General features: G+C 51.4%; 1 protein-coding gene across 3 annotated transcripts in view; it reads left to right on the forward strand.

Moving 5' to 3' along the window:
- FSD2 (fibronectin type III and SPRY domain containing 2) overlaps nt 1-27466 on the forward strand; it is a 47099-nt gene that overhangs the window by 13717 nt on the left and 5916 nt on the right. For 2 of the 3 annotated variants that reach the window (XM_047738392.1, XM_047738394.1), the window contains 10 exons: nt 9220-9856; nt 9991-10086; nt 11646-11876; nt 13156-13178; nt 14326-14447; nt 16502-16657; nt 18863-18997; nt 19737-19887; nt 22130-22263; nt 24399-24531. In XM_047738392.1, coding sequence (XP_047594348.1) covers nt 9257-9856; nt 9991-10086; nt 11646-11876; nt 13156-13178; nt 14326-14447; nt 16502-16657; nt 18863-18997; nt 19737-19887; nt 22130-22263; nt 24399-24531 — 1781 coding nt within the window. In that variant the 5' untranslated portion in view covers nt 9220-9256. Of the gene's footprint in view, nt 1-7940; nt 7989-9219; nt 9857-9990; nt 10087-11645; nt 11877-13155; nt 13179-14325; nt 14448-16501; nt 16658-18862; nt 18998-19736; nt 19888-22129; nt 22264-24398; nt 24532-27466 lie in introns of those variants that run through there. The other variant, XM_047738395.1, reaches the window with a different exon arrangement.

Raw genomic sequence — 27466 nt, forward strand, 5'->3', positions numbered from 1 at the left:
AAGGCCACATGCTGGCAGAATTCCTTCTTGCTTAAGGCAGAGCCACCTTTGTTCTGTTCAGCTCTACGACTGATTGGAAGGACCCAGTGACGTTACAGAGGACAATCTGATCTACCCCAAGTCCACCAACTTAAAAGTCAATCTCATCCAAATGACCCCCTCACAGAAACATTCGAAATAATATTTGACTAAATATTTGAACACCATGGCCCAGCCAAGTGGATCCATAAAATTAACCATCACAATGGACAAAGGAGTTGCATAAACATTTCTTCAAAGTTAACATACAAATGCCAATAAGCGAACCAAAAGATGCCCTGTATCATTATCCATATGCAAAATGCAAATCAAAACCACAATGGGCTGTCACTTCACATTGATTGGGATGGCTCCAGTCAGAAAGCTGGACAATAACAAGTATTGCATGGGACGTGGAGAATTTGGAGCCCTCCTCCTCGACTTGTGAGAAAGCAAAATGGCGCAGCCACTTTAGAAGAGAGTTTGGCAGTTGCTCACAAGGTTAAATGTAATTACCACATGGCCCAGCGATTGCACTCATCAGAGTACACCCAAGAGAAATGAGGACCCGTGTCCACACAGAAACTTGTACATGAACATTCACAGCAGCATTGTTCATAACAGTCAAAAAGTGGAAACAACCCAGGTATCCATCAGTTGGATATGTTATCTGTAACATAAAGGAAATATGTTATATTCCTACACTGGAATATTATTTGGCTGTAAAAAGGATGCGTCGTACCACATGGATGAACCTTGAAAATGTTCAATGGCAAAAAGCTAAACACCTAAGACCACACATTGTATGATTATTGTATGATTCCATGTATATGAAATGTCCAGAATGAGCAAATAGAGATGAAAAGTAGATGGTCATTATCAGGGGCTGGGGGAGTGATTGCCAATGAGTATGTGGTTTTGGAAGGTGATGAGTGTTCTGGAATTGGATATCAGTGATGAGCCCATAACTCCACATTTATTAAAATATTAAATTCTAGGGGCGCCTGGGTAGCTCAGTCATTAAGCGTCTGCTTTCAGCTCAGGTCATGATCCCAGGGTTCTGGGATCGAGCCCCACATCAGGCTCCTTGCTCAACAGGAGGCCTGCTTCTCCCTCTCCCACTCGCCTTGCTTCTGTCCCCTATCTTGCTGTGTTTCTCTCTATCAAAAATCAATAAATAAAATCTTAAAAAAAAATAAAATATTAAATTCTACCCTTTTTTAAAAAAAGATTTATTTATTTGGGGGAGGGAGCAGGCAAGTTGGGGGAGGGGCAGAGGGAGAGAATCTTCAAGCAGACTCCCTACTGAGCATGGAGCCCAATGTGGGGGCTTGATCTCATGACCCTGAGATCATAACCTGAGCCAAAAGCAAGAGTCTGACTTAACCAACTGAGCCATCCAGGCATCTCTAAATTGTACACTTTAAAAGTGGAACCTTATGGTGTATAAATTATATCTTAAGCCATTATTTTAAAAAGTATGAATAGTTTTAAAAGATACACTTTCTGACATGTTATAAATGTTTACATTTCCAAATAAAACTATTTTATAACTCTTAAATTTATTTAATGGACTCTTAAATACTACCGCAGTTTGCTGCCCTTCATCTAGTGTGCTAAAAAATGCAACAAAAGCTCTTATGGGGCACCTGGGTAGCTCCATTGGTTGAGAATCCAACTCTTGGTTCGGCTCAGGTCGGGATCTCAGGGTCGTGAGGTTGAGTCTCGTGTCGGGCTCTACGCTCAGCATCAAGTCTGCTTAGGATTCTCTCTCCCCCTCTCTCTTCCCCTCGCACTCATTCCACTCTCTCTCTCTCTCAAATATATAAATCTTAAAAAAAAAAAAAAAACCTCTTTTAGGGGCACCTGGGTGGCTCAGTCAGTTAAGTGTCTGCCTTCAGCTCAGGTCATGATCCCAGGGTCCTGGGATCAAGCCCTGCTTCGGGCTCCCTGCTCAGCAGAGAGCCTGCTTCTCACTCTCCTTCTGCCTGCTGTTCTGCCTACTTGTGTGTGCTCTCTCTCTCTCTCTCTCTCTCAAAGAATAAATAAATAAATCTTTAAAAAAAAAACCTTTATAACATTAGAAATTTTACCTTGTTCCTTTTTTCTTCTTGAGCTTGTGTTTACATTTAACTTTTCAGAAGAGAAGTTTTAGAGTTTTGTCCTAATGTATTGTTTTTCTATATTTAGAAAGTCTTTTATTGATCATCTCTGAGACTTCTCTACAAAAAAAATACATGCATGGGATTTAAATTTTTTTATTTTCCTGGAACCATAAGGCTCTAAATGGTAACCTCTTTTTTCTTCTGGATTAATTTATCAATACTATTTGTAGGCACATATGAGCAAAACAACATACATTACTAATTTTGACAAATGTTAAACAAAACAAATGTGAAATGGAAATGAATCTCTTGGTGAGCTTTTTTTTAACTTTTTTTTAAAAAGTTAATTCAAATTTTCATGTATGAATTATTACATGCAATTACAAATTATATTATTATAGCACTATCATTCAACTCTTTGAACTCTTTCCGAAATGTGTGCCAAAAATTACATAGTCATCTATTGTGAAAAATCATTTTTAGTCATATGTCAGCTGACGCTTGATTAGATCCTCCTTCAGTTTTGTTGAAAGCGAAGAATTGGAAACCACTTAGCTTACAAAAGAATGTTTCTTTTCCTCCCCTTGGCTGCTCTCCTGACCCACGCAAACTGTGCAGGATGATAAATGGTTATTATTTGTTGTGGAGCAAATAATACACTGTTCCTTCTCTCCACCTGGCCGTCCCCTCCTGCTCCCATTCCCTCCCACTCCTTTTGTCTCATTCTGGTTCCTACAAGGGGTAGCACTTATACCATCAATCTTCAGGCTACAACATCTGTACATAAAGACTTTCCAAGGGATATGTGGATGGGGATAATTTTAGGAGTATTAGAGTCCAGATGCTTAACATAATACTGAATCTTGCCCAGAGCCGCTCTCTCCTGAAATGAGCCAGCGGTTGAGGCTTCAGGCAGGTTCTGTGTTCACAATATCCCTTCCTGTCTTTGTTACAAAAGTAAAACTGCACCCTCTCGCTTTTGAATATTACATTGCCCTGTAAGATTTCATGGCCTTGGAACTTAAAAACCTCTAGTGGGGGGCATCTGGGTGACTCAGTTGGCCTAGTGTTCAACTTTTGGTTTTGGCTTAGGTCCTGATCTCAGGGTCCTGGGGTCGAGCCCCCATGAGCCTGCTTGGATTCTCTCTCTCCCTCTGCCCCTCCCCCAATTCATGGGTTTTCTCTCTCTCTCTCTCTCTCATAAATAGATAAATCTTTAAAAACATAAAATAAGTAATAACCTCCAGGCTGAGTGGAAGGACAATTTGAAGTATTGATATCAGTGTTACTAGAGATAAAGAGGAGCATTTTATAACAATAAAAGGGGTCAATCCATCAAGAATACATGGCAATTATAAATGTACATGCAGGGAGCCTGGGTGCCATGCGTGGTTGAGCATCTGACTCTTGGTTTCAGCTCAGGTCATGATCTTAGGGTCGTGAGATCAAGCCCGTTGTCAGGCTTCATGCTCAGCACAGAGTCTGCTCCTCTCCCCCACCTCTCTCTCTCTAAAATAAATAAATGAGTCTTAAAAATAAATGTATATGTACCTAACAACAGGGCACCAAAATACATGAAGCAAAAAGTGACATAAATGGAGAAAGAGACAACTCAACAATATCAGTTGGAGACCTCAGTACTCCACTTTTTTTTTTTTAAAGATTTTATTTATTTGTCAGAGAGAGGGAGAGAGAGCGAGCACAGGCAGACAGAATGGCAGGCAGAGGCAGAGGGAGAAGCAGGCTCCCGCTGAGCAAGGAGCCCGATGCAGGACTCGATCCCAGGACGCTGGGATCATGACCTGAGCCGAAGGCAGCTGCTTAACCAACTGAGCCACCCAGGTGTCCCAGTACTCCACTTTTGATAACAGGATGACTAAGAAGAAAATAAATAAGGAAATAGGGACTCAAGTAACACTATAAACCAGCTGGACATCACAAACGTCTAGAAAACACTCGCCCCAACAACAGCGGAATACACATGCTTCTCTAGGCATATCGAACATCCTCCAGGATAAACCAAATGCTAAAACAAGCATCCATAAATTTAACAGGATAGAAATAATGCAAAAATATGTTATATGACCACAATGAGATGCTATTAGAAGTCAATAACAGAGAAATTTGGGAAGTCACAAATATGTGGAAATTAAAAATACTGTCCTAAATAACCAACATATCAAAGAAGAAAGCAAAAGGGAAATTAGAAGATAATTCAAGGTGAATAAAAGTAAAAATAAAACATACCGAAAGTTTTGCCACATTATTGGGATGTGGCAAAAGTGGTGCTTAGAGGGAAATTTATAGTTATAAATACCTGTATTTAAAAAGAAGATCTTAAATCAACAACCTAACTTGCCACTTTAAAACACTGAGAAAAGAACAGCAAACTAAACAAAGCAAGTAGAAAGAAGGAAGTATTAAATATTATAGTGAAAATTAATGAAGAGGGAAATAGAAAAACAAATGAGAAAAATCCAGGAAAACCAAAAGCTACTTCCTTAAAGAGATCAGCAAAACTGACAAGCTTTTACTTAGACTGATCAAGAGAAAAAGAGAGAAGACTCACATCACTAGAATCAGAAATGAAAGAGGGGACATTATTACCAAACTTCCAGAAATAAAAGTAATTAAAAAGAAAACCATGAACAGTTGTATTCCAATAAATTAGATAAATGAAATGGACAAATTCTTGGAAAGACACAAACTACCAAAAGACTCAAGAAGAAACTGACAACTATGGGCCTATGTAAAATAGACTGAATTAATAATAAGGGGAAAACAATCACAAAGAAAAGCCCAGATAGCTTCACTAGTGAGTTACGAAACATTTAAAGAAGAATTAATGCCAAGTCTTCACAAGTTCTTCCAAAAAAAGTAGAAGAGAAGGAATATTTCCCAACTTACTCTGCAAGGCCATTATCTCCTTTACATCAAAGCCAGACAAAGACATTACAAGAAGAGAAAACTACAGGCTAATATTTCTTAGAATATGAATGCAGAATTCCTCAAAAAATACTGGCAAACTGAATCTAGTAATATATGTATATATAAAAAACATCATGACCAAGTGGGATTTATCCCAGGAATGCAAGGTTGGCTTAACCTCAGGGTTGGCAACAAGTTCTTAGATATGACACCAAAAGCACAAGTAACAAAAGAAAAAATTAATTAGACTTCATCAAATTTAAAAACTTTTGTGCTTCAGAGGACACCATCTGGGAGGGGAGTGCCTGTCTGGCTCATTTGGTAGAGTGTGTGATTCTTGATCTTGGGATCGTGAATTCAAGCCCGCGATTGAGTGTGGAGCCTAAGTATTTTTTTAAAAATTTTAAAAATGGGGGCATGTGGGTCACTGAGTTAGTTAAGCATTTGCCTTCAGCTTGGGTCATGATCCTGGGGTCCTGGGATTGAGCCCTGCATCAGGCTCCCTGCTCAGTGGGGAGTCAGCTTCTCCCTTTCCCTCAGCCTGCTGTTCCACCTGCTTGTGCTCTCTCTCTCTGTGTCAAATAAATAAAATCTTTTTTTTTTTTTAAGATTTTGTTTATTTGGTGACAGAGAGAGACACAGCGGGAGAGGGAACGCAAGCAGGGGGAGTGGGAAAAGGAGAAGCAGGCTCCCCGCTGAGCAGGGAGCCCAATGCAGGGCTGGATCCCAGGATGTGGGATCTGTCTGAAGGCAGACACTTAACGACTGATCCACCCAGGCGCCCCAAATAAATAAAATATTTAAAAAATAATAATAATAAAGTGGAAAGACAACCTACAAGATGGGAGAAAATTTTGCAAATTATGTGTCTGATAATGGACTCTCTCGAGAATACATAAAGAAATTTTACAAATAACCCAGTTAAAAATAGGCAGACTATTTCAATAGATAGTTCTCCAAAGAAGACATACAAATGGCCAGTAAGTGCATGGAAAAAATACCTGATATCAGTCTTCATCAGGGAGATGCAAATCAAAACCACAATGACATACTATTTCACACCCTCCAGGATGGCTATAATCAAAAAGTCAGATAATAGCAAGTGTTGACAGGGCTGTGGTAGAATCCGAGCCTTCGTACACTGCTCATAGGAATGTAAAACGGCCCGGCCACTTTGGAAAATGGTCAGGTAGTTCCTCAGACAGTTAAACGTAGGGTTACCCTATGATCCAGCAACCCCACTTTTAGGTATTTACCCAAGAGAGATGAAAACCCAAGCCACACGAAAACCTGCACACAAACATTTTAGCAGCATTATTTGTGATAGTCAAAGGGTGAAAACAACCCAAATGAAAAGGGAAACATATAGGGGTGCTGGGCAGTGCTGTGGGTTGAGTATCCAACTCTTGGTTTTGGCTCAGATGGTGATCTCAGGGTCATGAGATTGACCGCATTGGGCTCCACGCTCAGTGGGGAGTCTGCTTAAGTTTCTCTCTCCCTCTGCCCCTTCCTGCCACACACTCTCTCCCTTGCTTTTGGCTCAGGTCATAATCTCAGGGTCATGAGATCAAGCCCCACACTGGGCGCCATGATCAGCGGGGAGTCTCCTTGAAGATTCTCTCCCTCTGCCCCTCCCCTCACTTGTGTGCTCCCTCCCTTCTCCCTCTCTCTCTCAAATAAATAAATCTTTAAAAAACAGGGAAATGTGCAAATAAGCTGATGAAGGGTTAATAAAACACAATGTGCCCACACAATAGAACGTTATCTAGCTCTAAAAAGCAGTGAGTACTGACACACGCTATAACATGAGTGAGTCTTGAAAACATTGTTATGAACGGAGCCAGTCCCAAAGGACAGTATATTATATGATCCCACTAATGTGATTCCATTATATGAACCCAGTATATGATTCTATTTATAGTCAATAGAGACAAAGTAGATTAGCAGTTCCTTAGGGCTGATGGAAATGAGGGGATGTGGGTGGTGAGAGCTGAAGAGTACAGTGATTCTTTGTGAGGGGATGAAAATGGCCTAAAATGGACCGTGGTCATTAGTGCTCATTTCGCGAATATACCAAAAGCCCTTGAAGTATGCACTTCTGACAGGAGCATTGTATGGTGTGTGACTCCTGTGTCCGTAAAACTATCATAAAGGACAGTCTGACATAATGGCAGTTGTGTGCCCAGAAGAAAGCAGGGACTGTGGAGTCCAGCAGACTGAGTAAGCCACGTCCTCCAGGAGGCAGGCACCAAATAGGACTCGATACACAAGGATTTTAGTAGGGCAAGCGCGTGTCCGAGATGAAATGGGGAAGGAGATGGGAGAGGCTGGGAGAACTGTCAGCCCGTGATGCAGCCCGGCCCCGAGTGAGGGAGGGAAGGACGGTTTGGAGCAGTCACCCCAGTCTGCCGCACACCCTAAAAAAGGCTTAGCAGGGCTGTCAAGGAGCCCTCCGGCCAAAATCTGCCCTCAGAAGAGTTTCGTGTCAAACCGATCTGCCTTAGTGTCCCTGCTGCACTCTGTCACTGGATGGAGATGCCCGTGCGAAGTGTGTCCTCCGTGCAGTGAGATGATGTTTTCAGAGCGCAGCTGGACACCCAGTCACTTCAGCTCCCTATAGCCAGACATCCGTCAGGCGCAGTCTCAGGGCCGCCACACAGACTAAGGTTCAAATCCCAGCCCAACAACTTCCTCAGCACAGGACCTTGCTCCAGATAGCCTGTCTGAGCCACAGTTTTGTCATCTGTAAAATGGGGGTAATTGCAGTGCCCACCACACGGGTATGCCTGTAACCTGCCGAGCCCGGAGGAAGCGCACAGTAAGTGCTCAGTAAGTAGTAGCCACTCCCGATGTCGTATTTACTACTTCTACCGTTTGTTATTTCTTTCTAGATTTTACGTACCGCCATTAAAGGGTAAGCATCGCAGTCTCTGTAGAATGAGTATTCTGTTTATTTTACTTAATATCATACCGTAAGTCTTTCCCAAGTTATCATTTGCTCTCCCTAATATTTTAAAGTCTGCGTTGCGTTCTATAGAGTATGCATATCCTAGTTGAGTTAACTGTTCTCCTAATCACTAGGGTTTTACTTATTTTTTTTTCCTGTCATAAAAATTTTTTTGGACACCGGGTGGCGCGGTGGGGTGAGTGTCCAACTGTTGATTTTGGCTCAGGTCACAATCTCGGGGTTGGGAGACTGAGCCCCGTGTTGGGCTCGGTGCTGGGCGTGGAGCCGGCTCCAGATTCTTTCTCTGCCTCTCCTTCTGCCCCTCCCTCTAAAAATATTTGCGGTGGGTATTTTTATAGAAACATTTTCCCCCTGTATTGGATATTTCCCTTCGGGATCCTGATGAGAATTACTAGCTCAAAGATTGGGGACATTGTTAAGGCCCCTGGTCCATGCTACCCAGTTTGCCCTCCAGAAAGGCGGGGCTCATGTGCGCTCCGTTCCGAGAGCCCTCCTGTGGCTGGGCCCTACCCAGCCTTGGGGAATCGTGTATTTTAAAATATTTGCTTACTGGGAAGGCAAAATGGCATCCTACTTATTTGTTCTCTGTCACTTATAAGGGTGGACCATTTCCCAAATGGTTTTGCCCAAGTGATTACTTCGTGGATTGTCCTTGCACACTAATTTATTGCGATCTTAGTTTTTTTCCACCAATTTATACTGTATGTTTAGTAATTCTTGTGGAGACACTTCCCATTATTTGGCCTCTGTTTGTTTGAGTCAAGAGGGACCTATTGAGGGCGCCTGGGTGGCTCAGTGGGTTAAGCCGCTGCCTTCGGCTCAGGTCATGATCTTGGGGTCTTGGGATCGAGTCCCGCATCGGGCTCTCTGCTCAGCAGGGAGCCTGCTTCCCTTCCTCTCTCTCTGCCTGCCTCTCTGCCTACTTGTGCTCTCTCTGTCAAATAAATAAATAAAATCTTAAAAAAAAAAAAAAGAGGGACCTATTGACCTTTCTCTGGTAATTTCTGGCCCTCTTTAAGCTTAGAAAGCCCCTCCTTCCTGGAGAAGGTCAACCGCTCTTCCTGGATGATTCAAAGTAAAACTGCAGCTGAGCTGCTCGGGCGATGTTTTAAACATTGTGAGTGAGTGGAGCAAATCCAACGGCCGTTCACTGGGATGGCCTTCTCGTAAGCAGGGTCCTTCCCTCTCCCTGTGTCCTAGGAGCCGCGTCAGAGGAGCCCATAGGTGCAGAAGCGCCATGGACGGGAAGGCTGCGGGGGCTCCCCCGGACTTCCACTTCTACCCCGAGGTAGAAGTGTCACTGTATGACCCCGAGGACCGGCTGCACCCCTTCCCAGAAGGGGCCACGCGGACAGGAACGGAAGTCTACGCCGAGATGGCCGAGGGGGCCGGCGAGCCCGGCGGCGCGGCCCTGGGAAAGGCCCCGAGAGCCCTGGAGGAGGAGGTGGACGAGCTGGTGCATCTGTACGCCCTCGGGGGTGCAGGCGAGTGGGGCTCCGAGCTGGCAGACGGGAGCGCGCCCTGCACGGAGGTTCCGGAGCAGTTGCCGCTCGGGGCGCAGAGGGACTGGCGACGGGGGCCTGAGGCCGGGGAGCGTGGCTGCGCGGGCTGGGGCACCGCCGGCCCGGGCCGGGACCTGCGAGAGGCCTACAGGTACGCGCACAGCCGGGCCAGCGAGGAGTACGAGTGCTACGTCATCCCCGAGGAGGAGGACGAGGACGAGGCCGCCCTGGTCTTCTGCGTCACCTGCAAGGCTCCGGTAAGGGCACTGGAGGTTTCAGAGGAGCACCAGGAGCACGAGGTGACAGCCCTTGACAAGGCCCTGGAGAGTGCCAAGGTAAGCGGGTGGCCTCCGTGGCTCCGTGGCTCCGGCCTGCATACCCCGAGTGGGCAGGCAGGGGCTGAAGGGAAAAGGCCTGCTCGGGAAGAGCGAAGAGCACTAAGGGCTCCTTGCCATTCTCTGTTTGCCAGGATGAAATTCACAAAAACATGTTCAAACTGGAAAAGCAGATTCTTGAGATGGAGAATTTTGCAAATCATTTGGAGGAGGTTTTCATCACAGTGGAGGTAAGAGTGGGCGTGGGGAAGCGGTCTCCAGTACACATGTGCCACAGGTGGCTGGGTCAGTGGCTGTGACCCCTGCCAGTCCCGGAATCTGCGCCAACTTCCCGCCCTGTCCTCCCAGGGCACGTTGGAGATGTACCTCATGGAGCCCCTTACCTGTCTGCCTTCCCTCCCGAACCTCGCGCTCTCCTCTGTCTGTCTGGTCTCTGCTGTGCTAGGAGGTTGGGCTCTTCCATGGCCCAGCCCTGAGCAGGCGTTGCAAGACACCCATCCCCCCTGGTTCGTGCCCCCAATTCTTATCTGTGTCTCGTAAGATGACTACACATCCGTGCCTGCCACCAAACATGTCACAGTCCCCTGCGTGAGCCCATTAGGTATCTACCACACCACAGGGATGCCAGCACCCAGCCTCCCCAGCCAGGGAAGCTGTGCCACGACCAGGAGGAGGCTCTCCACTCCCCTCTCTTCCTACGCTGCTCTGCTTCTGTTCACAACACAGCCTCGGGCCGTAGCCACAGAGCGCTTAGGGTGGATTAGCCAAGCCCCAGGCCCCTCTCCCGTGAAGCTGGAACGTCTTCCCCCCGCTCGTGAGCAGGAAGACAACTATTGCACTCCTCCCCCACGCAGGGCACAGGCAAGGCTCGAGCGTAAGGTCGAGGTGGGAGGGAGACGTGTGCGACCCCCTAGACAGACTCCTTACACTTGCATGGGCAGCTCGCCCTCAGACCAAAGCTGGTCCCCCCCAGCGAGGGCTCTTTTACCCAGTTTCTCACAACAGCACTGGGGCCTTCGCGAGCAAGTGCTGTGCTCCTGGAAGATGCTCGGCAAGTGCTCCCCGAGCCGGTCCTGAGAGCCTCTTCTTGGGAAACGTCTCTGTTGTCTGGTGAGGCTGGCGTCCGTCAGAAGCCACAGCTCTCTTGGCCTTCCAGCCCGAGCAGGACGGCCGGTGGTTGACAGGCGTGTGTGAACGTGACTCTGCTGTGCCCCCGGACTCAGTACCGCCCTCCTGTACTCCCCCGCCTACCGGACAGCACCGTCCCGCTGCAGCCCTTCCTCCCCTTCCCCATCAGCAGTCTCTTAGTTGATGTGAGGGTCCGTGTGATCCTGGCATTTGTGCGATGCGAGCGTCAGGGAAAGGAGGTGACTGTCATGAGACGTTGGGGGCTCAGGAGGGAAAGCTAGGTGGGCATATCCCAGGGCGAACATCTCCATGTTAAGGTCCAGGGATGCAGCGGCAGGCTGACACCTCACTGACCACCTTCCAAGGTCGCAGTGGCCACAGTGGAGGGAGGCGGCTTGGGGTGAGGGCACAGCGGGAGGGGTGCGAGATGCTTCTAGGAGAGAACACCGCGCTCCTCACCAAGATTATCCCCGGGACTCTAGCCGCCAACTCCTGGTCCTAGCTCCCGCGGCGCCCCCTGCCCAGCACCCCGGCCAGAGATGACCAGACGGGGGGAGGTGACTGCAGCAGCTCCGGGTGGGTATGTTTCCATGCCCCGGTGGCTCTGTAGCGGACGCGGCACATCCACTGAGATGATGGCTGACGTCCACCCGTCTTGCAGGAGAACTTCGGGAGACAAGAACAAAACTTTGAGTCACATTACAATGAGATCTTGGAAACACTCGCTCAAAAATATGAAGAAAAAATACAAGCTCTGGGGGAGAAAAAGAAAGCCAAGTTGGAAGCCTTGTATGGACAGCTGGTCAGCTGTGGGGAAAACCTTGACACCTGTAAGGAGCTCATGGAAACCATTGAGGAGATGTGCCATGAGGAGAAGGTTGACTTCATCAAGGTCAGTCGTGAGGTGACATGAGGTCACAAACCCGAGGGACAGCATGGCTGGGGCGGGTTAGAGTGTCCCCTCTCTGCCTGGAGGCGTTGATGTTGACCACCATGGCCAGCCTCCGTTTGGTTCCCGGATGTTCATGATGGCGGGACGGTCACCCACGTCCCTGCACAGCTTAGCCGTGAGAGGCTGAGCAGACTCGAACATGGCTGAACCCTTCCCTCCACAGTGGCTAAGGCCTCCGCCAGCCTCAGTTCCTCTCTCCTGAAGACCCGTCCCCTTGCCGGGGAGCTGGGCAACGTCAGCCTCGGAGAGTTTTTCTCGTCAGCTCAGGTGTTGGTGCCCTGGGGAGGAGGTTGTCCAGGCTAAAAAGGCACTTCCAGCTCTCCAGTTACAAGGGCACCAATTTTAAGTCTTTATAAACGCAAACACACACACACACACACACACACACACACACACACACACACATCAACTTTTCTATTTCCTTGAAACCAGTTAAATCTGACCTCAAGGCCCCATGCCCTCAGGCTGTGGAAATTTTAATGTCGGTCAGAGGTGGGGTCCCCTTTCTTCACATGACCCCACAGGAATCTGGGGCAGTTGTGGTGTCTGGGATGAGGGGCGGGGAAAGGGGCCTTCAGCCGCCGGAGCTTCCCAAATGCCAAATGCGCCTCCACACTGACCCCGTGAGGGTCCCTCCAAGCCCAGCAGCACTTCCTGCTGGTGCTGCCCCTCGTGCTCCTGTTCGGGGCAAGGGACCTGCGACAGAAGCTGGAAAGCAAGTTGGCAGGCTCCGTGAGAGCCCCCGATACGCAGACCTCTGGTATCCACTGGTCCTACAATGTCGCTGCGTCTCAGAGACACAATCCCGAACGTGCAGGACGTGGCACGTGCGACAGCGTTCTCACTGCTCTCTGTGACGCTGAAACCGCAGAAGCAGCCGAGCCGTCCATTAGCAGAGGCCTGGCTGCATTAGCAATGGAGATCCCCTCGGGGAACTGTTGGTCCGTCTGAAACTGGCCGAGCAGAAGGGAGCATCTGTAAGGGGGGCTGGGGGGCCGGGGTGGGGGTGCCGCGCTCACACAGCCTCCCCAGGAACACTGGTCATCGGAGCCAGAGCACGGCCTCGGCAGGGTGGCCTCTTTGGAGTGGGGGGTACGACTGCTGCTTTTCTTTTTCCTCATTTCCGAGTTTTAAAATGTTTATGTCATTATATAGTTTGAAAAAGAAATTTCTTTTCAGAATCAGTTGGATAATTTCTCCTTTTCCTCCTCCTTTTTAGGACGCTGTGGCCATGGCTGACAGGTAATACTTTTGTTCTGAAATGTATTTTCTTGTTCTGTTCCTGTCTCCTCTACTTATCCAGATAGACTCAGTTCCCCTTGGGTGTATGGTCCCAGTTTCTGCCCCAAGGTCAAATAGCAGTGACTTTGGGGATTCACTAGCTGTGAATCTCAGGACCCCAGGGCTGGAAGGGAGTGGGATGCCCAGGCCCGGCCAGCAAGCCCGTGGTCGGGTCTCCTCCCTGAGCCCCTCCTTTCACCAGGAGGAAGCAGGGACCAGTGTTCCCAGCACCCCCAGCTGTGCTAGCGCCCACACTGCGCTCCACAGGAAGTGTGACGTGGTGGAGTCAGACAGGCGTTCCCGTCTTGCTCCCTCCAGGGCCCTGGGCGAGTCCAGCCAGCCTAGGACCCACCTCCTTATCTGCAGGCAGGAAGAGTTTTATGGGAATTAAAGGAGACACTGTCTGTAAAGCAACATAGACGGTGAAGCTTGATAACGTAAGGGTTAAGAGAAGAGGTTCTGGCAAAGGTCAGACCTGGTTTCAGATTCTGCCCTTGCCCCTCACAAACCCCATGATCTCCAGGAGGCAGGAATGCTCGGGGCCCTGTCCACGGACAGCAGGTTGAGTAGGCTTGGCCCCATGGAGAAGAAAGCCCAGAGTCTGCACACCTTGGGCCCTGGGGTGGCATGTGGGGCTGGAAGCTTCCAGGTCAGCATCTGCACGTGCCCCGCAGCTGAGCGGCTCCGCCTCCCTTCAGATGCACACATCAGTCCCACCCATCCCTCCTGGAGGCCCCATTGGAGACCCCCGGGTCAGTCGCCAAAGCAGATGGCAGAAGGCAGCCGGCTGCATGTTAAAACAAAGATGTGGGGTGCCTGGGTGGCTCAGTGGGTTAAAGCCTCTGCTTTCAGCTCAGGTCATGATCTCAGGGTCCTGGGATTGAGCCCCACATCGGGCTCTCTGCTCAGCAGGGAGCCTGCTTCCCCCTCTCTCTCTCTGCCTGCCTCTCTGCCTAATTGTGATCTCTGTCTGTCAAATAAATAAATGATATATTAAAAAAAAAATGTAAGAATTCAGCAAAGAGGCCCTTCTCGTGCGTCACTGGTGACCCAGCACAGTGGACACTCCCTAAGGGGTGTGCCCCTTCGTTCTCGTTCCTTCCAACAGACTTGGGAAATTCCTGAATACAGACACAGACGTGGAGATCGCTACACAGCCCGACTTTGAAGACCAGACTCTGGACTTCTCCGACGTGGAGCAGCTCATGTGCTCCCTTCACACCCTCCCGGGTGCGTGCTTCCCTGTGTGCGCTTCCCGCGGGCTCCACTCCCTGAGCTTTGAGTTAGACCTTTGACGGCTAAAAACAATCAAGATTTAGAAACAAGTATTCTTCCATTCTTATTTCACGTCTTCATGACGTGTAAGGGGGAGAGCAGAGGCTGACCTCCCCTAGGGTAAGCGCCTGCCTCACTTTCCAGGGAGCTAACATAGGCCCCAGGCAGCGTTGGGATACTTTTACTCTGTAGTCTGCCCAGATTTTGCCTGCCTGAGTCAGTCCAAGTAAGTAGCCCAGATTTTATTTACTTAACTAGCACAGTAGCTGGGAGATGAGTTTTAGGATCCCATGGAGTGGGTGAGAATCCCAGGCCTGCCACTTCCTGGCTGTGTGTCTCTGGGCAACTTACCTACCTTCTCTGAGTCTTGGTTTCCTTGTCTGGAAATGGACGTCATAATGCCTCCTGGGGCTTTGGTGACGGTTGCATGAGGTAATATGTGTAGGGCACATCACATGGTACCAGATAGCTCTTAAGAATATTGTTGTAATTACTTATTTCTAAGAATAATATTGTAATTTAGCTTTTTTGTTTTGACTGCTTGCCTTCTCTTTCTCCCCAACACTCAACTATGCTATAAAAATGTTGTATGTATCATTTTGGGTTTTTCCTTTACATAGATTTTTTTGAAATAGGAAGTTAATTATTCTCTTTTGTAACCTGCTTTTTTAAAGCAAAACAATTATGACTAACATTTTCTTGTACCGATAAGTTCCCCTATAATATCGTTTTAATGGGTATATACCTTCATTTGTTTACTGAGTCCTCAACTAGATTGGATGCTGGGATGTTTCTAGGTTTTTTCCCCATTAGAAACCACACTGTAATGGACATCCTTAATTATAAATCTTGGAGGCCCTCCTTAGACTCATGGCTCAAGGGGTGATTTCACCGAGCTGTGATGTCCATTGGATGATCCCTTCTAGGGATGGTGCTGCCCAAATCATCAGGCCCCAGCATTTGGAAGGAAAGGCACAATCACCCCAGTCAGTGTTTGAAACACATGGACACCTCACCCCCCTAAGTCTAGGTCCCGTGCAGACCGTCCCCCTCCTGCCCACATCTGCAGTCTCCTGAGCGGGTTCCCAACCCCCGGGCCATCTCTCTTCTCACTGCAGGTCCTGCTCTACTTGCTCTGGGGCTGTTCCTGGCAGGATGTAGAAGGACCCTGCTGTCCATCCTGGACTTTGTCCGTTGGGGACACGGGTTCTTTCTCTTCCTCCCTCCTTTGTCATGTTAGGACCTTCCAGGCCCTGACCAGAGAGGAAAGGCTGATCTGTGGCTGGGTAAATTCCTTGGTGTTTGGTTGTGCTCTTACCTGGACAGAGCAATGTCACCATCGGAAGTGAATGTTGTTGTGCCAAGCCTGGGTTGGAGGGAGGTGCTGCCGTGGGAGAAGAATGATGGAGTTAAAACCAGGAGTGTTTCCTAGTGGTGTGTGAGTCTGGGGAGTAGGGAGGCTCAAGTACTAACCTACAGAAAATGAACAAATTGACTCAGTAGACTAAAGACGATGGTTCTCCAAAGCACAGCGGCACCCAGCCCAGTCTTCTCTCGCTCTAACAAATATGTGGCCGCTGGACCCATCCCCAGAGAAAGCAGAGCTTCCCTGTTGAAGGGATTCTCTCTCTCCATGGCTCACTTTGGGCTGCAGCCACACCCCTGTGGTCCTGGCTGTCTTGCTTCTTTGGATGGCGTGGAAGGGGTCAAGGACCCATGCCTAGGGCAGGTCTGGCAAACCGCACCCCAGCCCGAGTGCCTGTCACAGGCCCCTCCGCCCCACGCTTGTGTGGCTCTGTCAGAGCAGGAGTGGACATGCTGTTGTTGCTCGCAAGTTCAAGGTTGGGACATTCAGCCTTCCCGACCTTGTCCAGACTGGGCTGCTGCATCCGCTTCCAAAGCCTGAAGATCAGTCCGGGGACCAGTAGTCCCTTGGGGGGGGGGCGTTCCCCTCCCACCTCTGCGTAAGGCTCCTCACTTGTGTGTTTCTCTCCTTTGTCCTTGTCTAGCTCCTTCTGCTCCAGTGATAAACCCACAGGCCCCCAACTCTGCCACGGGGTCCTCTGTCCGAGTGTGCTGGAGCTTATACTCTGACGACACTGTGGAGAGCTATCAGCTGTCCTACCGGCCAGTGCAGGACAGCGCGCCCGGGAAGGACCAAGCAGGTGAGGCCCGTGCTCTGCAACGGCTGAGGGCGCTCAGAGGCCAGGCCCTGCCTTACAAGCAGTCAGAGGGTGGAGGTGGGAGCGGTCTATACATCCAGCTGATGGGGGCTGTCGTGATCTAGGGGCTACCCAGAGAACGGGATGCAGGCGGGGAGCATGGCAGAAAGGGCCAGAAAGGGCCAGAAAGGCAGGTTGGCTGGGGCGAGTCACAAGGCCAGGCTAGGGCGTCTGGAATGTGGACCCCTGGGCTGCACTGTGTGCAGGAAGGTGGGAACGCCCTCCCCCGGAGGAGGCCCAGCTGGGCTGTCGGGGTTCTGATGGGCCCCATGTGAGCATGTGAGGGGAGGGTAGGCTGGCTCTTCTCAGAGCAGCCTTGTGTTGGTAGAGACCAGAAGGGTATCCCCCAGACCCCTGTGAGGGGTGAGGGGGGCCACTGGGGCTCAGACCTGCGTTCTCAGACTGAGCAGTCTCCTGGGAACAGACCCTCGCCTCCTCTGTGGGCAGCCCACCCTCTTCCCAGGGAAACGCAGCTGGCTGGTGTGGTGCTAAGCCTGGGGTAGCTGCCGCCCCCTGCCCCATGTAACAGATAAACCATTTACCTTTGAGAAGAGAGGGTCAGACATTAGAGGAGCCCCAGCTGAGCCCTTGGGGGAATCAGGGGACCACGGCTAGCCTGGCAGGGCCTATCCTATGTGCATGGAGGCAGAGCGAGGTTGGGGGAGAGGGCCTTGGGGACTTCCAGTTTATGGATGTGGAGACTGAGACCCCAGGAGAGACGAGCTGTCTGAGGGGACACATTGGGTGATCGCAGAACGAGGATAACAATCAAGTATGCAGGCTCCCCACACAGAGTTCTGTACCGGCCAGACAGGTAGAGGGTTCTAGGTGCCAAAAGCAAGGACAGTTTTTCTGCCCAGGGACCAGGAAGGAAGGGGAATTTTTTTTTTAATTTAAATTCATAGAGTGTATTATATATATTATATGTTAATATAAATTAATGTAGAATGTATTAGTTCCAGAGGCAGAGTTCAGTGTTTGATCATGTGTGCCCTCAATGCCCATCACCCGGCTACCCTATCCCCCCACCCCCGTCCCCTCCCGCAACCCTCAGTGTGTTTCCTAGAGTTCAGAATCTCCTATGGTCTGTCTGCCTCTCTGATTTCACCTTGTTTAATTTTTCCCTCTTTTCCCCAATGATCCTCTGTTTCTTAAATTCCACTTATGAGTGAGATCATATGATAATTGTCTTTCTCTGACTGACTTCAGTTAGCATCATACCAGGAAGGGGAATTCTTAAGAAAAGGGAGTTTAAGTGATGCTGAGGGAGGTGAGGCTAAGGGGAGCTGAGGGTGGTCTGAGTAAAGACTAAAGAGAGGGCGAGCAGGGAAAGAGGGAGACTTTAGGAGGGATCAGGGACCAAGAAGCCAGACCTGGTTTAAGCCCAGCTCTTGTCATGAATCCTCCGTAATGGTACTCACGGCAGATGCACGGAGGAAGCCAGTGTGCGGGGCCGCTCCAGGCAATCTCTGAGGATCTTGTAAACAGACTGCTTTGTAATGAACTGATATCAGTGGGTGGTGTCATGCATTATCACTGCCTTCCCAGTCCCGGGAGGATTGGAGGTGTATCAGTTAGCTTTCTGTATCAGTTAGCTTTCGCTGTGTACCAATACCCTATCCCACCCTACTCCATTCATATATATACAACCTGTTGCTTAAAATGACAAACATTTATTATTTCTTGTAATTCTGTGAGTTGGCTGGATATTCTTCTGGTCTGGGCCAGCTTGGGTAGGGCCAGATGGTCTGGGATGGCCTCCCTTACAGATCTGGGGACGCAGCTAGGATGGAGGGGGTAACTTGGATGGCACCCGGTCTCATCATGCAGGAGGCTGGCTCGGGCTTGTTCACGTGGAAATGGACGTGTCCCCAGCAGCAAGAAGACAAGCCCCTGTGCTCTGGCGTTTCTGGAGCCTCTCCCAGCATCCTGCTGGCTGCTGTCCCGTTGGCTGCAGCAAGTCCCATGGCTGAGCCTGTCAAGAGCCGGCAGGGGAAACCGAACCACACTGCGGAAGAGTGCACATACAGGGATGCGGGGAATTGGGAGCCAATTCTGTAATCTACTATAGGGCGATTCAGCGCAACTAACTTGGAGCGACCTGGCCAATTTTAGAGTTGAATTCTTGTCTTTTTTTTTTCTTTTCAGTGTTTACAACGACTGTCAAGGAAACGTACTGCTCAGTGACAAATCTTGTACCAAACACCCAGTATGAATTTTGGGTCACAGCTCAGAACAGGGCCGGCTCCAGCCCCAGCAGTGAGCGTGCAGTGTACATGACAGGTAACGGGGCCCACTTGTGCCTGGAGCAGGACCTTGACCCCAGGGGACGCAGGAGTCCCAGCTTTCTAGCCGTGGCAGGACCCTCGACCTCGTTTGGCAGGGCAGGATACCTGTGTGTTTTTCTTTCACTGAATACACGGAATCTGTATTCCTAGTGAGGAAGGGACGTTTGCTCAGAGTTGGTCTCAAAATATCAAAAAGCAATCACAGTGGCATAGAACCTTCCAATCTCCTTCTGCTCCTGGAATGTGGGAAAGGGATGCCCCGCGTCTCGGTCCGTCTGGGTGGCCACAACAGAACAGCATGGACCAAGGGGCTCATACACGACAGACATTACTGCTCCAGGCTCTGGAGGCTGGAGGGTCCGCGATCACGGAGCCAGTATATTCAGCGTCTGCTGAGAAGCCTTCCTGGTTCAGAGACGGTAGGCTCAGTCCCGGCTGTGTCCTCACACAGCAGAAAGGGGCCACGGAGCTCTTTGGGTTCTCTTTTATAAGAGGTGTCCTCCTCCTCCTCATCTCCCAGGGACCCCACAGACCATCACTTTGGGGAATAGGTTTCAACACATGAATTCAGTGGGGAGGTGAAGCATCAGGGAGGTAGGGGGTTCGGGAGGCGGGGAGGCTGGGGAAATCTCTTTTATGCCAGGACCGTGCTCGTGCTGTCTGGCCGGGCTCTGGGCCCACTGGCTGCGAGTGAGCAGAACGGCTGTTCCTCTCTCCCTTTGTCCTGCACCCAGCGCCTTCCCCTCCCATCATAAAAAGTAAAGAGATACAGAGCTGCGAAGAGGCCGCACTCATCTGCTGGGAGTCTGGAAACCTGAATCCCGTGGACTCATACACGGTGGAGCTGACCCAGGTGGAAACACCTGAAGCCTCGGGCGTAACCGAGTGAGTCCCGGGGGGCCTTTGCTGGTCACAAGAGGCCTTGACGCCTGACACGGTGACACAGCCCAGGAAGTGCATGGGGTCGGAGGGAAGGTCAGTTTGGGACACAGGGGAACCTTAATCTGGGGCTGCTTCGTTTTCATGAGAAGTTGCTGGAACATAGGGGCGCCTGGGTGGCTCAGTCGGTTAAGTGTCTGCCTTCAGCTCAGTTCATGATCTCAGGGTCCTGGAATCAAGCCCCACATAGGGCTCCATTTTCATCGGGGAGCCTGCTTCTGCCTTGCCCCTCCCACCCCTGCTCATGCTCTTTCTCTCTCAAATAAATAAATAAAATCATAAAAACAAAACAAAAATAAAAAGAAGTTGCTGGAATGGTACTATTGAAGGTGCATGACACGTGAATAAATGCTTTAAACCTCAGGTTGGCTTTCTCAGCCCAGTGACGTTTTACCTTTCATTCACTCAGCATGCGCTGTGGGCCTCGGTGGTGCCAGGTCCGGTGCCTGGGCTCTAGGAGACTAGACAGACAAATCCCTGCCCTGCGGCGCTGACCATCAGGGGGAGCAAATAGAAAACAAGAAAACTAACAAATGCGGAACGTAAAGAGGAACGTAAAGCCACCCCCACCTGGAATTTAAGGGGCCGGAGGGCATCTTGAGCCAAAACAATAGACGTTAGAGTTGCTCACACAGAGACCTCTGTGCCCGTCGTGGGAAACTGTGGGAGGCTCACGTCCACCCCAGGTCCTCAGAGCTGAGCAGGTCCACAGGTGGGCGAGGGCTGGGGTCAGCTGCCCCAGAGGCCTGCAGATCCCAAGAGTGCGCAGCCTGTGGCTCTGGCCACCAGAATGATCCCAATTTCCTTTGCAGTTTGTGCTGATATGTTAGGAGCCCCTGGCACCTTGCACCAGCCCAGACGAGGGGGTGTCGGTGATCTGGGGGATGTGGGGTAGTCCCCGCTCTCCCAGTACAGACCAGTCATCTTGAAGAAAAGACAGCATTCCCTCACAGACGAGCCCTTTCTTGTGAGCTCATCCCACACCAGCTTCTCTTCCCTGTGTGGCTCCAACCCCCTGGTCGTATTCTAGCTCTCCTGCTTCTGGGCTCCGTCCTGCCACGTGGCTCTTCTATGGAGACTCCCGTCCCCGTTTCATCCAGTGGCTTCCAAGTCATTCTTTGGAGCTCAGCTCTGGTGTCCCCTCTGCGGCATCAGGCACTCCGTCATACGCCATCATCACGTCATGGTTACCGCCTTCCATTGCCTCCCGTGGTGGCCTGAGGAGTGCCTCTGCCCAGCCTGACTGTGAGCTCTGTGAGGCCAGGGAATATGTGAGTTTTCCCCAGAGCCTCCGTCTATGGCACCCGGAAGCTAAGGTGCTTGGTTTAATGTTTTTTTTGTTTGTTTTTTTGTTTGGTTTTTAAGATTTTATTTATTTATTTGACAGAGAGAGGGATCACAAGTAGGCAGAGAGGCAGGCAGATAGAGAGGGGGAAGCAGGCTCCCCACTGAGCAGAGACCCCACCCCCACCCCCCGATGCGGGGCTTGATCCCAGGACCCTGAGATCATGACCTGAGCCGAAGACAGAGGTATAACCCACTGAGCCACCCAGACGCCCCAATTGGTTCATGTTTATTGAACGAAGTAGGAAGGTGCCCCTCTGGCCCGTGGCCGCAGCCTTCCATGACCGGACAGTCAGGCCCAGTTGGGTGAGGGCGTCATATTGGGAAATGGGCATCACCCCGAAGGTTTCCCTTTTCCCCTAGACTGAAGCGGGGTTAGCAGTTACAGGACTAGACAGCGGCTGTTATGGGCTCATATTCGTGTCTGGTAGAATTTAATAAATTGGCTGGGGGCTTCTGTTTGTCACCAACACAGATGGAGGCCTTCTGGGGGCCCGGGGCTGGGCTCAGGTAGGTGGTCCTCAGCCCCCGGCAGACAGCGGGGGCCCCATGGCATCCCACCTCACGCCTGCCTCCACTGACAGTAGATGCCAGGCGTGGGGCTAGGTGCCCGGGCCCCCGTGGTGGGGAACCTGGAGGGAAGAGGGCCGCACACACCGGGAGTCACAAGGGAGCGAGGAAAGTGGACTGTGGGGAGGACACGCTCTTGGCTGTGCTGCTGGTGGTCGGAGGATGGGGGTGCGAGGCTGGGTTTAAATTCCCAGCTTCAAAGCGGAGGTCTGGCGCTGGCACCTGGCTGGCTGGCCCCAACGCGTGGTAACCGTGGCTCTGCCTCTCTGCCCAGGTCGGTGGTGGGCATCCCAGCCTGCGAGTCCCTGGTACAGCTGCAGCCCAGGCAGAGCTACACGATATCGGTGCGAGCCCTCAACGTGGGGGGCCCCAGTGCCAGGAGTGACCCCGTGACAGTCCACACCACAGGTACGCGCCCAGGCCACCTGCCCTCAGGGACTTAAGGGAGCCACCCTGTGGCAGAGGAGAGCTGCGTGACTTTGCTGGAAAATACGGCAGGCCAGGCCAGGAAGGGGCTGGAGACATCAAGGCCCTGGGGTCCCATTTTGTAGACAGGGGACTGGAGGCCCGAGTCACAGAGCAGTCTGGTGGCAGAGCAAACGGGACGGCTCAGGCGTTTTCTCCATACCCTCAGGTGGGCTAGAGGCTTGTCGCCCTGGACTGCAGTGGCCAGACACCTCATTGCTCACATAAGCCACGCGCCACCCTTGGAAGGGCATCATTATTCCCAGCAGGAGCTGTAGGCCGTGGCCTGTCTCCTGTTCTGCTGTCTGCCCAAGAGTCTCCCAGCCACCCACAGGCCCAGCTTGGCCCTGGCCGCTCAGTCTCTCCCTAGGCCCTGTCTGGCCGCAGGGGGTGCCATGCCCCCAAGCCCAGCCCCCTGTCCTGTGCGCTTGCCACCCTCCTGTCCTACAAGGCCAGATCTCAAGCGAGCAGAGACATCGCTCGCAGCCCTCCCTAACTCTGCCTTCCCAGGAGAAGCTGGGCGCCCGAGCCCGGGCTCTGACTGGGGCCGTTCCCCGAGGGACATTGTGTCATTCCGTCCTCCTTTCCAACGCCAGGAGGAGAGCTGTGTGATTAATTCCCTGTGTTGCTTCCACACAGATGGAGAAAAACCAGCCGAGGGGCCACCGAAGTCCCCAGAGCTGGTGCGGGCTCATGCTGGGATTAGGACTCAGGTTTTTCTCTTCGGTAGGCCATGGGCCTGCCTTAACCTGGCTGGTCCTCCTCCTTTGCTGTGCCGACCCAGTGTTTTTGAAATGTCAGAGTCTGGCTATTTCAATGAAAGGGAACAGAGCAAAAGGGACAGCGAGCCCCCGATTATTCAGTCATCTCTGAATTAGTTTGTACAGTTTTTACGAGTGTATTTATGAATGGGGCCTCTGGGTGGCTCAGTCGGTTAAGCTCTGACTCTCGATCTCAGCTCAGATCTTGATCTCAAGGTCCTGAGCTGAGATGGTAATGCCTGAACCCAGGTTTGAGATGAAGAGAAGTGACTTGACAGGAACTCGGGGAGAAGAACAGAACTTGGTTAAGACACAGGAGTGGACAATGAGTTACAGTGCTCTCAAACGATGCATTTTTTTTTTAAAGATTTTATTTATTTATTTGACAGAGAGAGATCACAAGTAGACGGAGAGGCAGGCAGAGAGAGAGAGAGAGAAGGAAGCAGGCTTCTTGCTGAGCAGAGAGCCCGATGCGGGACTCGATCCCAGGACCCTGAGATCATGACCTGAGCCGAAGGCAGCAGCTTAACCCACTGAGCCACCCAGGCGCCCTCGATGCATTTTTTTTACTAAATAATTTGTTCTTAAATCTATTCATACCACTCTGTGATGAGATTTTTGTTTTAACCATGATTTGGGGAGGGCTGTCATCTCCTTCCCTCTCCCCAACAGCCCTAACCGGAATGTTGAATTTCACTTCCCTGTGTCAGACACATCAGTAACAATCTCCCTAGTTCCTGTTTCCCCGGCCGGTGGGAAGAGGTTCCCACCTGCACACGGTGTTTGCCGCCTCCTGGTTCAGAGCCAAGCCTCTGGAATCGGAGGGGCTTAGGGGTTCGAACTGGAGATCTGTCATTTGCCAGTTGATCATTTTAACCACCCGTGCCTCAGCATTCTCCTCTACAAGGGAGAATAATAGCACCAGTTTCTTTCTCTTTTTTTTTTTAAGATTTTATTTATTTATTTGACAGGCAGAGATCACAAGTAGGCAGAGAGACAGGCAGAGAGAGGGGGGGAAGCAGGCTCCCCGCTGAGCAGAGACCCCCCCCCCCCACCCCCTGATGCGGGGCTCGATCCCAGGACCCTGAGATCATGACCTGAGCTGAAGGCAGAGGCTTAACCCACTGAGCCACCCAGGTGCCCCACAGCACCAGTTTCTAAGGGTGATTGGTGAGGCCTGAAGCATCAAAGACTTGCAAACCGCTGCTGGGGACTGGGCACAGGGAGCCCGGTGCGGGGTAACAGGAGGGAGGCACCCCGTGAGGCTCGGGCTGCAAGAGGAGGTGGCAGCAGTGACGGGCTCTGGTACCTTCGCAGGCAGCCGCTTTCCCCTGAACCAGCACACCTGCCATCCCTGGCTGACCGTGGCTAACGACGGGTTTACGGTCCAGCGAAGCGAAAGGAAAACCCCCCCGAAGGAGCCGCTGCCTGGCAACACCCGGTTTAGCAGGTACTTCTCATCAGCCTCTCACTGGAATGTTCTGTGAACCTCCCTCATACTTGCTATTTTTCAGGTGCAAGTGGGTGATGACAGGTGCCGTCTTGAGGGGTAGCAGTCACTGAGATGAATGAGGGCTGGGGGGGGTCTGGTGGGGAGGGGAGCCTGGAGGGGGAGGGAAAGGGTCCAGCTGGTGTGGGTGGAAGACACACGTGGCCACAGAGGTTGGGTTCTGGGCGGGAGGAGTCGACCATGAAGCCAGCCAAGAGTCACACTGGCAGACGATGGGAGAGCAGAAACGAGGACATAGGTCCCAGGGCTGGGCCCCGAGGTCCCTCTCCTACATCATGAAACATTGTTTTAAAACTCCTGATGGAAACCCACGATGGAGGCTGAACCAGGGTCGGTGGGGAAGACGGGGATTTTGCGAATGCCTGACCTGGGAGCGGGGGCCGGTCCCCCAAAGACGGGCACCGTCTTTCTAGCTCTATAGCTGTTTCCAGACCTGTTGCAACCATTTCTTTATGCCTTACTTCTTTCCACATACTTAGAGGACACTTGAACTCAGGGCAAATACACACTACTGAAACAGGAAAGTCAAAGCAGTGGGAGAGAAAGAACACAGGTCACGTTCAAGAGCAAATTCCATTTCCAGGAATTCACGTGAAACGTGGCTGTCAGCTTCTCGGCCATGGGAAGAGACGAGGTCATGGTGGGTTGGATTTAGAGTCGGGAGGATCTTCCAAGAAGGAAAAGGGGCTCTCCTACGGGGGCCCCAAGGGCTACTGCCGCACACGGTATGCAGCCTCCGTGCCCGGGGCCCCGACTCTGCCGGGGCTGGCTCCTCCTCTGATGCCGGCTCCCTGCTGGCCTATCTGCTGTGCGTGCTAGTGTGTTAGTGTGTGTGCGCGTGTTGGTGTGCACAAGGTACGGTGGAAAGCGACTTTACCCACCTGCCTCTGCCCATTCAGCCCAAGGTCAGGTGGCATGCAGGCTAGGAAGAGATAAAGGTCTTACCTGTGTTTTTTTAAAAAAAATTCAACGAAGCAGATTTTGAAGATCTTACTGGCTTTACTCCCTGCTGTCTGCACTGGGCAGCGTCCAGTCCCGCGGGCAGAAAGGCGCGCCGAGGATCTGTGCAGGATGAAAGACTTCTGTGGGCCGAGTGAGCAGGAGCAAGGACGTTACAGTGGGCAGAGCAGCCGGCGGTTGTGGCGGGTTAAATTCTTTCGGGGGACAGCAAGGCCTCTCAGGCACGTCACCTCACTCGTGCTCATCAGACGATGACTGGTTGACTGGCTAAGATTCCAGATCTGAGAGCACTGACCTGATGACTTGTCCCAGTTTGGGGACATGGGGCTCAGCAGGATGGGGGCTTAGCCATTTTGGGCTTGTTGTCCTGTTTTCCACCCTTTCGGTACCTGGCTGGTACCAGGGTGAAGCGTGTGCCTCTGTCGGACAGCTCCCGGCTTGTGGCCACCCCGTGGTGGCCCCTCTCTGGGACAGGACGCTTTCAAGAACACGGGGACAGCTTTCCTGTAGTAGGTTCCATCCGCACCCGGTCCCCTGAAAACACCCGCCTCTGACCACACCTCTGCTCCCTCCCCTGGCGTGTGAGCCCCAGGAAAGCTCCCCAGGCTCAAGCATCCCCCACTCCAGCCCTTGGACGGTCCACTGAAAGCTGCAAAACGGGTTTTGGCCACTGGGGCCTGCGCCGGTGATCTAGCGCCTCCCCTGGAAATATGGGAGAGCTCCCCATCTGGTTCTGTTTGCGGCCTTTTGGGATTCCGCCAAGCTGAGTTAGTCCCAGCGCAGTATCCTGTTACCAGTCTTTCTGGTGCCCTCTAACACCGTGCTGGGTGCTTGGGGTAGAGATGAAGGTACTGTCCCTGCCCACCTGACTCACACAGGCAAGTGGGGAGGCGTAGGTGTTAGGGGCACACCTATGAGAGATAAGGTGAGAGTATGGGCAAGGCATTGTGGGAGCCCCAAGGAGGAAGGCTTCCTGCAGGGGGAAGGGCTGGAAGGATGAACGGGAGTCCTGCAGGCCAACAAGGGAGATTCAGAACCTTACACACCAGAAGCAGAGAGGCCAGGCCGTTTGTTCGGAGAAGTACGAGCGGTTGGGCACGTCACGGGTGCAGAGTCCATAAGGGGAGGATAAGATGAGGCGGGAAAGATGGACGCGTTCTAGCGCAAAACAGGTTTGGACCATACCCTTCTGGTCACGGAGAATTAAAGTAGGGGAAGGGACAGGATCAGATTCGTATTTCAAAAGGATCACAGTGTGAGCTGGGGAAGTGGGGGAGAGGCCTGGGGGTGGGGGGGACAGAGAGGAGGCTGTGGAGGCCCCCTGACATAATCAGCAGTTGGAGGGCGAATGAGAGGAGATGAGAGGATGAGAGGAGAGGAGATGGACTCAGCAGATCCTTAGCCCGTAACACCACCGGCAAGGAGAGTGGCCAGCTGGCTTAGGGGCAGGCAGGGGAGGGATGGGTCAGGGGCCGTAATCTATGGAGCGCTGATAGGTACTGGACACGTTCCAAGTGCTTTACGTGGATGGTCTCTCTGAATCATCACAACAGCCTGTGAGGTCCAAACCATTATCAGTCCAGTTCAATAGATGAGAAAATTGAGGCACAGAGAAGTAAGGGAATTTGCCCAATGCACACTGCTGGTAAGGAAGGGTTGGTGTCAGAGTTCAACTAGAAACTGAGCTTGTAACCACTGCATTATTTTTCTGTCTTAGTTTGCTGCCTTAGGTTACTAGGTGGATGGTGAGTCTGTTTCCCAGAAGGGAGAAGACATGAGGGGTAACTACCCCACCCCACCACAAGGAAAACCCACAGCCTGGCCAGCGGGAGGGGTAGGAAGGTCTGAGTTCTGTCGGGGACGTTCTGAATGAGACCGTAGGTGGCTGGAGGTGTGGGTCTGGAGCTTGGAGTAG

The sequence above is a fragment of the Lutra lutra genome, chromosome 7, assembly GCF_902655055.1.
Source record: "Lutra lutra chromosome 7, mLutLut1.2, whole genome shotgun sequence".
Taxonomy (NCBI): Eukaryota; Metazoa; Chordata; class Mammalia; order Carnivora; family Mustelidae; genus Lutra; species Lutra lutra.